This window comes from Ostrea edulis, chromosome 6, assembly GCF_947568905.1.
Source record: "Ostrea edulis chromosome 6, xbOstEdul1.1, whole genome shotgun sequence".
NCBI lineage: Eukaryota > Metazoa > Mollusca > Bivalvia > Ostreida > Ostreidae > Ostrea > Ostrea edulis.
The window spans coordinates 78,437,557-78,451,850 of record NC_079169.1 but is presented as its reverse complement, the minus strand read 5'-3'; the positions used below and the strand labels follow the sequence as shown (position 1 = coordinate 78,451,850).

General features: G+C 35.8%; 1 protein-coding gene across 2 annotated transcripts; it reads right to left on the bottom strand.

Moving 5' to 3' along the window:
* Positions 1–6,590: 6,590 nt before the first annotated feature.
* LOC125647361 (uncharacterized) lies at positions 6,591–14,077 on the bottom strand. Of its 2 annotated transcripts, XM_056140888.1 has the most exons (6): positions 13,802–14,077; positions 13,490–13,545; positions 13,210–13,341; positions 10,202–10,307; positions 9,952–10,001; positions 6,591–8,283 (listed from the first exon to the last, which is right to left on the bottom strand). In XM_056140888.1, the coding sequence occupies exons 1-6, from the start codon at positions 13,900–13,902 to the stop codon at positions 7,838–7,840; spliced, it is 891 nt and encodes a 296-aa protein (XP_055996863.1). In that variant the 5' UTR covers positions 13,903–14,077; the 3' UTR covers positions 6,591–7,837. The 2 variants fall into 2 exon arrangements, with proteins under 2 accessions (XP_055996863.1, XP_055996864.1); XM_056140889.1 differs by lacking the exons at positions 9,952–10,001; positions 10,202–10,307 and having other exon boundaries at positions 13,802–13,951.
* Positions 14,078–14,294: the final 217 nt, after the last annotated feature.

Below are 14,294 nucleotides of genomic sequence, written 5' to 3'. Positions count from 1 at the left end.
TCCCAACATCCAGTGAACTATCTACAATACTGACCAGTCTATGCCATCCCAACATCCAGTGAACTACATGTATCTAAAATACTTACCAGTCTATAATATCCCAACATCCAGTGAACTATCTAAAATACTGACCAGTCTATACCATCCCAACATCCAGTGAACTATCTAAAATACTGACCAGTCTATACCATCCCAACATCCAGTGAACTATCTAAAATACTGACCAGTCTATACCATCCCAACATCCAGTGAACTATCTAAAATACTGACCAGTCTATAATATCCCAACATCCAGTGGACTATCTAAAATACTGACCAGTCTATACCATCCCAACATCCAGTGAACTACCTAAAATACTGACAGGTCAATAATATATCAACATCCAATGAATTACCTAAAATACTGATCAGTTTGTAATATCTCAACATCTAGTGAACTATCTAAAATACTGACCAGTCTATACCATCCCAACATTCAGTGAACTATCTAAAATACTGACCAGTCTATAATATCCCAACATCCAGTGAACTATCTAAAATACTGACCAGTCTATACCAATCCAACATCCAATGAATTATCTAAAATACTGACCAGTCTATAATAACCCAACATCCAGTGAACTACCTAAAATACTGACCAGACTGACCAGTCTATACCATCCCAACATCCAGTGAACTATCTAAAATACTGACCAGTCTATACCATCCCAACATCCAGTGAACTACCTAAACTACTGACCAGTCTATACCATCCCAACATCCAGTGAACTATCTAAAATACTTATCAGCCTATACCATCCCAACATCCAGTGGACTATCTAAAATACTTATCAGTCTATACCATCCAAACATCCAGTGAACTATCTAAAATACTTATCAGTCTATACCATCCAAACATCCAGTGGACTATCTAAAATACTGACCAGTCTATACCATCCCAGCATCCAGTGAACTATCTAAAATACTGACCAGTCTATAATATCGCAACATCTAGTGAACTATCTAAAATACTGACCAGTCTATACCAATCCAACATCCAATGAATTATCTAAAATACTGACCAGTCTATAATATCCCAACATCCAGTGAACTACATGTATCTAAAATACTGACCAGTCTATAATATCCCAACATCCAGTGAACTATCTAAAATACTGACCAGTCTATACCATCCCAACATCCAATGGACTACCTAAAATACTGACCAGTCTATACCATCCCAACATTCAGTGAACTATCTAAAATACTGACCAGTCTATAATATCCCAACATCCAGTGAACTATCTAAAATACTGACCAGTCTATACCATCCAAACATCCAATGGACTACCTAAAATACTTATCAGTCTATACCATCCCAACATCCAGTGAATTACCTAAACTACTGACCAGTCTATACCATCCAAACATCCAGTGAACTATCTAAAATACTTATTAGCCTATACCATCCCAACATCCAGTGAACTATCTAAAATACTTATCAGTCTATACCATCCCAACATCCAGTGGACTATCTAAAATACTTATCAGTCTATACCATCCCAACATCCAGTGAACTATCTAAAATACTTATCAGTCTATACCATCCAAACATCCAGTGAACTATCTAAAATACTGACCAGTCTATACCATCCAAACATCCAGTGAACTATCTAAAACACTGACCAGTCTATAATTTCACAACATCCAGTCAACTATCTAAAATACTGACCAGTCTATACCATCCCAACATTCAGTGAACTATCTAAAATACTGACCAGTCTATACCATCCCAACATCCAGTGGACTACCTAAAATACTGACCAGTCTATACCATCCCAACATCCAGTGGACTACCTAAAATACTGATCAGTCTATAATATCCCAACATTCAGTGAACTATCTAAAATACTGACCAGTCTATACCATCCCAACATTCAGTGAACAATCTAGAATACTTATCAGTCTATACCATCCCAACATCCAGTGAACTATCTAAAATACTTATCAGCCTATACCATCCCAACATCCAGTGAACTATCTAAAATACTTATCAGTCTATACCATCCCAACATCCAATGAATTATCTAAAATACTGACCAGTCTATACCATCCCAACATCCAGTGGAGTATCTAAAATACTGACCAGTCTATAATATCCCAACATCCAGTGAACTATCTAAAATACTGACCAGTCTATACCATCCCAACATCCAGCGAACTATCTAAAATACTGACCAGTCTATACCATCCCAACATCCAGTGGACTACCTAAAATACTGATCAGTCTATAATATCTCAACATCTAGTGAACTATCTAAAATACTGACAAGTCTATACCATCCCAACATCCAGTGAACTATCTAAAATATTGACCAGTCTATACCATCCCAACATCCAATGAATTATCTAAAATACTGACCAGTTTATAATATCCCAACATCCAGTGAACTACATGTATCTAAAATACTTACCAGTCTATGTCATCCCAACATTCAGTGAACTATCTAAAATACTGACCAGTCTATACCATCCCAACATCCAGTGGACTATCTAAAATACTGACCAGTCTATACCATCCCAACATCCAGTGGACTACCTAAAATACTGATCAGTCTATAATATCTCAACAACTAGTGAACTATCTAAAATACTGACCAGTCTATACCAATCCAACATCCAGCGAACTATCTAAAATACTTACCAGTCTATGTCATCCCAACATCCAGTGAACTATCTAAAATACTTACCAGTCTATAATATCCCAACATCCAGTGAACTACATGTATCTAAAATACTTACCAGTCTATAATATCCCAACATCCAGTGAATTACCTAAAATACTAACCAGTCTATAATATCCCAACATCCAGTGAATTACCTGTTTCTTGCCACTTTCATGTTGTCGAGTACATTACCATAAGTAATGGACAGAATTATAATGTAAGTAATAGATACATGTGTAATTTCAAACTTTAATGAATCTTGCTCGGGTGCGGCACAGTCCTGCAATCTTTGTAGAGTTGATCCTTGTATTTGTTGTCTTGTGCCTCTGACTTCCATTCTCCAATTTGGTTTGAATGTTACATGTATTTAAATTTTTCGATTAACAGAATATCTTACATATTCAACAAAACCAACCAATCCTAAAATGTTTACCTTTATGATATTTATTTTCCAAAGGTGGAAGACGAAAATTTAAGTTGAACATGATATCATTGCTTTGTTGCAAGTTACATGTACAGATGCCACATGGTTTTCCGATGAGGCCCACTTCTATCTTAATAATGTTGTCAATAAACAGAATTTTAGATTCTGGGGTTCGGCGAAACCCAATTTTTATGTGGAAAAACCTCTTAACTGTGAGAAAGTTACTGTATGGGCTGCATTAAATTCAAGCGGAATAATTGGCCCTTTTTTCTTCGAAGACACCGAAGGCGATGCAGTGACGGTAAATTCTGAACGATACTTAAAGTTAATGAAATCAAAATTTCTACCAGCTCTTAGACGAAAAGTTGTAAATTTCGATAATGTGTAGTTTCAACAGGACGGTGCTACGCCACACACTGCAGATTGTGTTCTTCAGTGGCTTGACAACACGTTTGGTGATCAATACATTTCTTATCGTACCGCAAATGTTTGGCTACCGATCTGAACCCCCTTGATTCTTCTTGTGGGGTTATCTAAAAGACAGAGTGTAATCTCCTTCCCCACAAACAACAGAAGACTTAAAACAGCAATTTCACGAGAAATAAGATCAATCTCTGTTGATACATGTAAAGTTGTGGTAAAAACTTCAGAAATCGTGTTCAAATAATGTTAAAGACAAAGGGACGTCATTTGGAACATATGTTGTAAAATGACATATGTTATTCCGAAGAAAGTTTTTGGTGATTAATAAGGTCCGAAGCTGTGACAAATGTATGCATTGAAAAAAAAATAAAATCATTTTTGTTATATGTTGTAAATTTCATAATTGTAACTTAAGGTATTAAATTTTTTTAACAGTTTAAAAGTGTAACATATGTTTTGGATCACCCTGTATTTATAAACGATATTCACAATATTAGAGGGCGAAGTCCCTTTTGGGCCATGACAACGGAGCTCTCCCTATAGGTAACACGTTTACAAGGAAAATATCGAAAACTAATGAAAAATCAAACAATACCAATGGAACTTAAAAAGTTTTGTCAAAATGGCGTCGATTCGAATGCAAGCGCGAGGACATGTAGCATAATTGTCATTTTGAATCTCGTCTACCCAAGTTCACGTCGTTCTGAGATGTTACATAAAATCCGTAAAAACATGTAAACCATATTTTCATAAATAAACATTAATAAACATCAAAGATACACTCATGACTACACCAAGTGTATTTTTTAATTTAATTTTTATTATTATTCTGGCTTTTTGTCTTGTTTTGGGTTTTTTAATAGCCAAATAATTTAACACACCGAGTTCTCAAACAAATGCTTATAAAATAGTTGAAATTGTTAGGAATAAATAAAATAACCAACAATAGTATGGTATATTATGAACTTGGTAGTTTTGCATTTTACGTTAGAAGAAAATTGAGAATTTTAAAATTCTGGTGAAAACTAAAACCACGATTAACTGTATTTTGAAAGATTGTTATGAAAATATGAATGCAAATAATGACAGCTGGTCTTGGACCATCATGCCATCGTGGAATTGGCGGATAATAACAATAAATGTACTTGGGCAGCCAAACTTTTCCATGATTTTCCAGAGTTAGTCTCGGCTGACTGTATCGAAGGCCTTGGTCAAGTCTACGAAAGTCGTGTAGAGGTCGCGACGCTGTTCCATGCACTTTTCCTGGAGTTGGCGGGCGGCAAATATTATGTCCGTTGTTTACCGAGAGAAGGAATCTCTGCTCTAGATGTTTCAGTAAGCGGTTGAGGAGGACGCCGGCCATCGACAGGAGGGATATTCCTCAGTGGTTGTCGAAGGACCGACGATTACCTTTGGGCTGGTACTCTTGGGGTATCTACTCTTGGTTCCACATGACTTCATAAAGACTTGTCAGTTGATTGCAGATGAGTTCGACCAGGAGCTTTCCCGCTGGCCATCTGCTTGGTAGCTTTGCTGACTTCTTCGTTTGAGGAGAGAAAGGGATATCTCTTGGTTGATTGCCAGTTGTGGGAGGCGTGCGATTGCTTCATCATTGATAGCTGCGGGGCGATTGAGCACGTTATCGAAGTGTTCGGCCCATATTTCAATGATCTGCTTCTTGTCTGTTAGCAGGGTTACACCTGCTAAGTAGGGAGGAGGATCCAGAGAATTGTGGTCCGTAGACTGCTCCCAATGCATCGTAGAACTTCTTCGAGTCATGTGCGTCGGCGTAGCCTTGGATTGCTTCGGCCTTAGCACTGAGCTAGAAATCTTGCAAGGAGTGATGACATGATGGCCCAAGTCCTGGATGACGGTGGACCCTCCGAAGCCTTCCCGGTGTCATATGGGGTGAAACAGGGTTGTGTCTTGGCCTGACCCTGTTCAGCATGATTGTTTCAGCAATGCTGTCCGACGCCTTCAGAGACACTGATCCTGTCATCATCATCAGGTTCAGGAAAGATGGAAAGCTGTTTAACCTCAGGCGTCTACAGGCCGTTACGAAAGGGAAGGAGACTGTTCTCAGATACTTTTTTTTCGCTGATGACTACACCCTTAATGCCAGTGATAAGCAACAGATGCAAGCGGAGTTGGACAGTTTATCCACAGCTTACAACAACTTCGGTCTCACCATAAGCACCAAGAAGACCGAGATGATGTTCCAGCCAGCCACAGACAACCAGTACCATGAACCGCACATTTTGGTGAATGGACAGACTCTCAAGACAGTTGATAGTTTCACCTACCTTGGCAGCACCTTCTCCCGCAACTCCCACATCGACACTGAAATCAGGAACAGAATTGCAAAGGCAAGCAGCGCCTTCGGTAGACTGCGGAAGAATGTTTGGTAGAGGAGAGGAATAAAACTTGAGACGAAGTTGAAAGTCTACCGGGCAATGGTCCACACCACCCTCCTCTAATGGTTCCGAGGCCTCGACACAATACAGATGACACGAATAACTGCTAAATCACTTTTACCTCAGATGCCTTCAAAACCTCCTTCACATCCACTAGCAGGACAAAATCCCCGACACGGAGGTTCTGAGGCGGGCCAACTTCCCAAGTACCTTCACCATTATGCGTAATGTCCGATTGAGATGGGCAGGCCACGTCTCTCGAATGCCAGACAACCACATACCAAAAACAACTTCTCTATGGCGACCTCGGTGAAGGCAAACGAAAAGTTGGAGGGCAGAGGAAACGCTTTAAAGACAGTCTGAAAATCTCACTGAAATACTTCAACATCAGCACAGAGACCTGGTAGTCAACCGCCCCGGACAGATTCTCCTAGCGCCCCATCACATCACGAAAGGAACCAACATCGTAGGTCTCTTTAAGCCGAGCAGAAACGTGCAGCGTGCAAGGCTAAACCCACCAGCACCGTCTCATCAGCTACCTCCGGACACACCGAACCACTTCAGCTAGAGACTAAATGTCATGGTCATCTTCGACAACGAAGGACGAACAACAACAACAATCTCCATGCTACAAACAAATTGTTACTTTAATGTAAAACTTATACGGTACCAATTTTGATGCACCAGATGCGCATTTCGACAAATGTCTCTTCAGTGATGCTCAAGCAGAAATATTGGAAATCAGAAACAACTATAAACTTGTAAGAACTAAAACGAAAAACAGAGTGCCAAAGACTGGAGTCAAATTCGTTTAAGGATCAGAGCTATGCATGATGGAGATAATCCTTAATTTTGAAATGAATTTCTAAATTTTATCACAGCAATTAAATATACATCCGTATTTTCAAGATAGTAGCAAAGTACTTAGCTGTAGAGACCCTCGGGGACTAACAGTCCAACAGCAGAGGCCTCGACCCAGGGATCATAATGTAAAACATATACAGTACCAATTTTGATGCACCATAACTTACTGAATATCACATTTGAACCAGTCTTTTAAAATTTAGACATTTGAACGAAACAACACGTAAAATCAAAAAGTTGATGATCATACAAGATTGCATTTCTCTGTGGTAATTTACAATATTTAGCCTAATGTACACCACTGAAGCATGATGAAATGAATTGTTCTACACGTCCATATCTGAATATATATTGTCTCGAGTCAACAGTCCCATAAAGAGGTATTGTAATCAAAGTCCTTCCTGTTCCTTCCCTACGTGGTGTCAAATTCACGTGCAGTTATGTCTTTTTGTAGTCGGTTTCCTCCAGGGTGTTCAAGTCATATCGATGGATTTAGTCAAAACAAATAAATTTCCATTACCGTTAATTGAAATGCACTCAAGAAGACCTCTCCAGGATGTCCGACATAAGTGTCATCAATACATGTGTAACAGTCATCAATACATGTGTAACAGTCATCAATACATGTGTAACACTAGTAATTTAAATGGTTTGAAAGTAAAAATATTTATCAGGAAGCGGTTTAAGTCATCGACATTAACCATCCCTAAAATGTCTAAGAACATCTTGTAAAAGTACTAAATATATCTAAGAAAAATGGGATATCATATGATAAAAGAAAGACAATCATGTACATTGGAGGAAAAATATACAAAGTGATCATATATTACATGTAGGGCACATCCACAAAATATGGCTGTGTTTCGCATGATGAATACAAAGGAATGCTAATCGAGTCTATCAATGGTGGTGGAATGGAACATTTGTGTACATTACTCCGCGTTAGTGCCTCACAAACTAGTTTTACAGGAATTTCCCCAGAGCCAGGTTTCAATGAGATGTAAAGTCTATAAATGCTCTATGAGAACAACTCTATCTAAATTGTCTGTCGTGGATTTAGCATTGTGACTGCTAATGATATTGATGTATGGCTTTGTTAAAATTGCTTTCATATCAGAACAAGACTTGGAAATTCTTCGCAGACGGTTGTTATTCCTCGATACACTAACGTAACACTCGTCTTCCGGGTACTCAGACAATGTGAGTAGCATGTCGTCCCTCTGAAAGCGTGCATCAATGTAACAGTATTGGTTTCCTTCATTTATGTTTTTTTTCAAAGCATTCTTGTCACTAAATAGTTGATTGTAATCTGTAGAATTTATTCTATACTCCCCAGTGTCACGTGTTCCACTATTTCCGCCATGAAGGGTCATTTTTGATTCTCGAACATCATCATACGTTTCTGTATGCTCTTCCTCCTTACCAGGAAATGAGAGCAAATCTACTTGAAACCCTGTAAACGAGAGTAAATGTAGCAGAAACATGTATATCTATATCTAATTGCATTATCATATATCACTGCATATTCCTACATAGTTCTCTTGGTAAAGAAATTCCTCTTGGTAAGAAAACACGAATGACTTTGAAATCCAACCAACGAATCACATATAGCTAAAAGTAAGTGCAAAAGAAATGTTCTGGTGTTAATATCTTCCGAACAAGTTATTAATGTTCATAAAAATCACTCAGTGATAAATAATATTTTTTGTGGAAATCATGTAAAAATATGCACTTGACGTTAAACAAACCATAAGTAATTTAATAAGTAATTTAAAGGACACCCACTCATTAGTATTACATGTATATTCATTAATGTCTTAATTTTGACTGAAAATGGTTTAATTCAGTTTTGAACATAGAACACGGGCTTTCTACTTCAATAGTTAAATGTGCTTCCAGTATAATTATATAACAAGTGTAATTTACAGGACCACAACGGAATATTGGTAAACAGTATTTTTGGAATAAAACTTTAAAACATTTTTGTTTGTTGTCAGTCACATGGCTTCCTAACAGTAAAACACACCCTAAAGAAATAAGAATGGTCATTCATTCAAATACAAATCAAATAAATGACAATAAAGAAACATACATGTATGTAGTCACAATATATAGACTAAGGACTACATCATGCCAAACAACACCAGTTCATTAAAAGTGTTTAACTAGAAGAACACAGTATACTTTTACATTATGCACTTGAATACAATAAGGATGAAAAGAAAGTATCCCAGAGTGAAAAACAGTAATATTTGTCTGTTTTGGTTTTTTGCGGAAATAACAATCAGGGATTTTCTTTACTTTGTTTCATTTAGCTTTCATTGTAAGGTGGATTAAAAGTCAATATAGAGAAATATATTGAGAACAGTGACTTGGGTTATTTTCTTAATGGTTATAGTACATGCAAATTCCATAGGGAAGTTATGTCTCCGAATATATATGATCTCCCTTGTTTGATGGTACAGTATATATATATATATATATATATATATATATATATATATATATATAAATTAAACGATGACTAAGTACGCATGATCCACATTTAATTAATTAATTAAATGTGGATATTTACATAGAAAAGGAAACTAAATAGAAAAGGAAACTAAAACTACAACCAAACTACAAAAGCTGATAACAAACAAAACGTCAACATATTAAAATTATTGAGTGCAATATGTGGCAATAGAAAAGTCTTTTCCCATCGAGCGCCAAGACAGACCAGTCACACTCGCCGTGAGCCCTATATCTTGATCAGGTAATCGGAGTTATCCGTAGTCAAAATCAGTGTGCCAAGAACGGCCTAACAATTGGATTGAAATACATGTACATCGGACGGCATTTGAGACAGTGATAGGTTGTATTGTTACATGTATATAACGACCATTAAATTTACGAAATGCTGACTTTAAACGAGACTGTTGAACCCCCCACACCATCATATGTATGTGCGTGTGCGTTGTGTATAATAGTAAAGTTAAAAACACACTGAAAATATTCTGTTTTATTCAGATTTAGGTCACAATTTAAACTGATTGGATTACTGCAGTATACTAAAAATCCATTTCATTTAATGTTGCCATAGATATATAACAATATATAGAATGTTTCGGTGTTTTACCCGTCATCTGTTCTTCCTCCTGTTTAAACCTCTGTTGTATTTGTCTCCGCCTAGATTGATTAAGATTATAATTACAGATTAATTAAGAGTATCAATTATATTAGTAGATTCTTAAATACATGTACACGTATTCTGTCATTAAAACGTAATACATGTTTGATTTAAATAACATGTAACAACCAATTATTGTAAAATATGATAAAGTAATGACCAGATTACGAACAGTGATGATATAACTATTAATAATTACCATTTACAAAACATGACACCCACAAACACTACCGACGCAGTCACCATGGCCAACCCAAGTCCGATAATCAGTGATATCACAACCTGATGACGTTGTTGGTTAACGTCTACACAAAGGAAAGAAAAGATATTGTCATTTCTAAGAATGACTGCTTTGATATACGATGACACATGATTTACAAAAAAAAAAAAAAAATAAAAATAAAAAATAAATAAATATGTGCTAACAGAAATGATGTGAATGATTTAGATTCTTATTTCTGATATTTGACAACAAAATAATATAGTTTGGCATACGAACTAGTTTTATAAGCTGTCTATTTTATTGAAAGAATTGTTTTTGCGGTTTGTTTCCATTTTCACGTTTTATTGTTATAACAGCAATGACGAGAGGCTGAACATTCAACAGTAACTTACGATATAAAGAGACATTACAGCTCAATTGGCGCAAAAATCGTGGAATGACAAGTTTAACAGAACTTTCATAAATTTTGTTTCATAATAGAAGGTATGAACTTTGCAAAAATAATACATTTCTAGAGTTAAAATTTCTCATTTTACCATAAAAATCAAACATTGAATCTCCTCCTTTCAGCATTCAGACGCATGTACACAGAAGATAAACACTGCAGCATGGTGTCCAATGAGAAAATGCGTACGGTTAGGTAAATGTAAGACCAAGAATTTTAAAGAAATTCTGTGAGAGAAAGGCGAGATAAAACTCAGGCGCGAACTACAATTTACCTGGGAGACCAGTACGTCCGTTGAAGAAACAAGAGCTAGGCGAAACACGCGAGACTTGCGTGTTGATAACCTATAGGTCTGGTAAGTACCAAATTTCAGTACGTGTAAATTGCTTTAAGAGTACTGTTGGCCTGTTAGGTCATAGAAGGGACACCATTCAAATATTAATTGGTAATCACTTAATTCCCCAATCGGATCACGCGCTCGTCTTTAACCGGTGTATTTTTGGTTACGGAAGGATTGTTAATTGTAGTTCCATATATTTAAAAGAAATATTTTTTCCTTGCGCGATTTTTCTCATTTCATCTTCTTCTTTTCTCTTAATTTTTGTACCCCTGATTGGGAAATTTTGTGTAATTTGTAGAAATAACCAAGTATATACAAAGGAACTATTTGCTGTTGGTAGCTGAGGCTACTTCCTGGGGTGCACTCCGACTGTTTACACACATGTGAAAAACACGTGGATTTGAGGGTAGTCTTGTTTGCGGGTAATTTATTTTCGAAAATGCTGCGTAGGGAGTTGTTTTTCTGGTGTCGGCAGACAAGATATATGACTGCGTTATTCGGCATCAATTCTGTAAACTGATTTTTAATGATTTTTACCCTCTATAGTAATATATAGTGAAAATAATTACCGGTGTGGTACCTTGAATGCCCCTGCTGTCATTCAAAAATCATGTGATGAAAATTTTAAAAGTTTGAGTCGGAATCAAGAAACCTTTGAATTCCGGATGATCTTCAAAGTGCAACTGGGAGCAAATTGATGTATTCATATTGTTCAAAATTATAAATTCTCTCATTTCATCGATTCTTGTTTTATCTACGAAACAGGGTGTGTTCATTTGATTTTCCATTACTATAATAATAATAATAAAATTTATATAGGCTTAGCGCCTTTTATCAAACAAACTGCTCTAAGGTGCTATACAAGGATAGGGATAGGAAGAGGAATGCAACGATAAAACAGAATTAATGACAGTATGACATAAGATCAAATTATCAAAATAAAACACTATAATTAAGAGCGATAGTTAAAAGTTTTTTTTTTTTTTTTTGGTGTTTGATAATTAAAAACAGTCACAGATTATCCAATTTAGAAAATCTCTCTCTCTCTATCTCTCTCTCTCTCTCTCTCTCTCTCTCTCTCTCTCTCTCTCCATCCGAATAGGTGGGTATATTTCTCAGGTGGATTATGTCTGACCTTTGTATTTTACATGTTTTGTTATCTTAAGTGATCTAGTGTTATTCAGAAGATTACTTTAACACGATACAATTTTGATTTATAATTGACATAGTTTTCCTTTCCACTTATAAAGGAAATGACGAGTCTATCTATAGTCAAAACTTCACATTATGTATGACGAGAGTGTTTAGCAGGTTATTTAGATAATTGTATTCAACGAAGTCCTTCACTGCAAAAGTGTTGTTGTTTCCTTCTTTTGATAGATTAAAATACTAATGTCTCGCATACATTCTCATTATCAAAATGATAAAGTAGATCGAAAAATTAAGCAAATGAAAATTTCCATCTGATGTCAGATTGATCTGCTGCAGATCCCTAACTCTCTGAAAAAATATTGGGACAGGTCAGAGAGCTACAGATCCACGTCTTATAAAAACCTTTGATTTACGGCGCAGAAAAAAATGCGCACGATTGAGGCCTTATATCGATATATTGTTGCATCGTCGTCTTAAAAATTTATTTAATTAATCCAAAATATGTAACTAAATTATTTGTGGGATTATTTGTTCGCATGTACATTAAAATACAAGTATGGAAATGAACCGGGCTCGATTTGATTGGCTACCTAACAAGGCTACGTCAACATACGAAATAAGTTGAAATCGAGTTTTCGGATCACATGGGTTTTTAATGCTTGACGAAGTCCTTCACTACACAAGTATAGTTGAAAAAATATGTTAAGAATTTTTTATATTATTTTTTTTAGACGGCAATGGAAGAATACGATGATATAAGGCTTCAACCGGGTTCATTTTTTCTGCGCCGTAAATATAAGATGTTTAGAAGTTGTGGATTTGTAACTGTCCATGAAATGATTTAGATCTACATGTAAATTGCAAATATTCAAATTTCATTACGCGAATATGCTTACTACATTGAAGACGTCGATGAAGAATGGAGATCTTAAATTGAATTTTAAAATTTCAACGTCAGTTTTACAAATGTTGATGGTGATGTGGTATTAAGTTCAAACACGTGTTTTGTCGCGAAAAACAATACTTTGAAATACAACACAAACTCACCCCTCTCCATACATCCCGTGTATCTGTCACAAACTTGATTATCGGTACAGTTACAAATCCTTCTACAGCGATATCCAAAAGTATTTTGTCCACATGGTACCGAGCAGTTTTCTCCGAAAGCTCCAAAACATTCTATACAAAGTTCATTTCAGTTCAATGAACAGCAAAAAGTGTTATCATAAATCAAGTACCCATTTATTGTTTAAAGATGTTGGAGTAGATATAAAAGCTTATAGATATGCATGTAGAAGAGAAAAAATACTAATACGATAGTACATACCTATGCATTGTTCATTCCACAGACGATAACCCGAACAACATACATGTACCAATTTACTGCATGGAAAAAGTACTGTGTTTACAAATTATATAAAATCACGAGCCATTATTACATGGTACAGTATATCGTTGTTGATGTATTAGGTTAAATGCACAAAATGTTCAGGTGATTGTTTTTAAACAATTAAATATCCTGGTGTTGATAATTTACATCTATCAGGACTTTTGCATTTAATGCAGTAATGAAACAGATTTAAAAAAGTTTCAAAATAATAATCATAACTATAAATCAAACAAACCTACACACACATACCCTGAGAGCTTGTGTATACACCGATGTTTATCCCTTGACTCTTGTGCACTAATACCCCAGTGTAAAAAATAACACAATATGGCTATTATTGTAACAGTCATCGTTAATCAATTCGGCATCTGTGTAATCTTGGATGTCCCGATAGGCGTAATATTTAATGTTTTCCATAAATATATTTCATTATACATCCTTGTTCAACAACATTAGACTATTTAAACTTCCTTATCAATGTAAACAATATTCATTTATATACAAATGTAATCAAAATTGCACAATAATACCGGGTACGTAGAGACGATTGCGAGAGGAACCAAAAGGTTTATTTATTTATCCCACATTCAAGGCGTTTAGAAAGTGAACTGTTAGTACTATAAATTTTTGTTGCAATGATTGATCAATATGAATAATGATAATGGAATTTGACGTGACAAGTATATTTCACAGATCTTCTACTAACGTGAGGAAACCGAAATGCAAGAAAGTAGAATTTTGT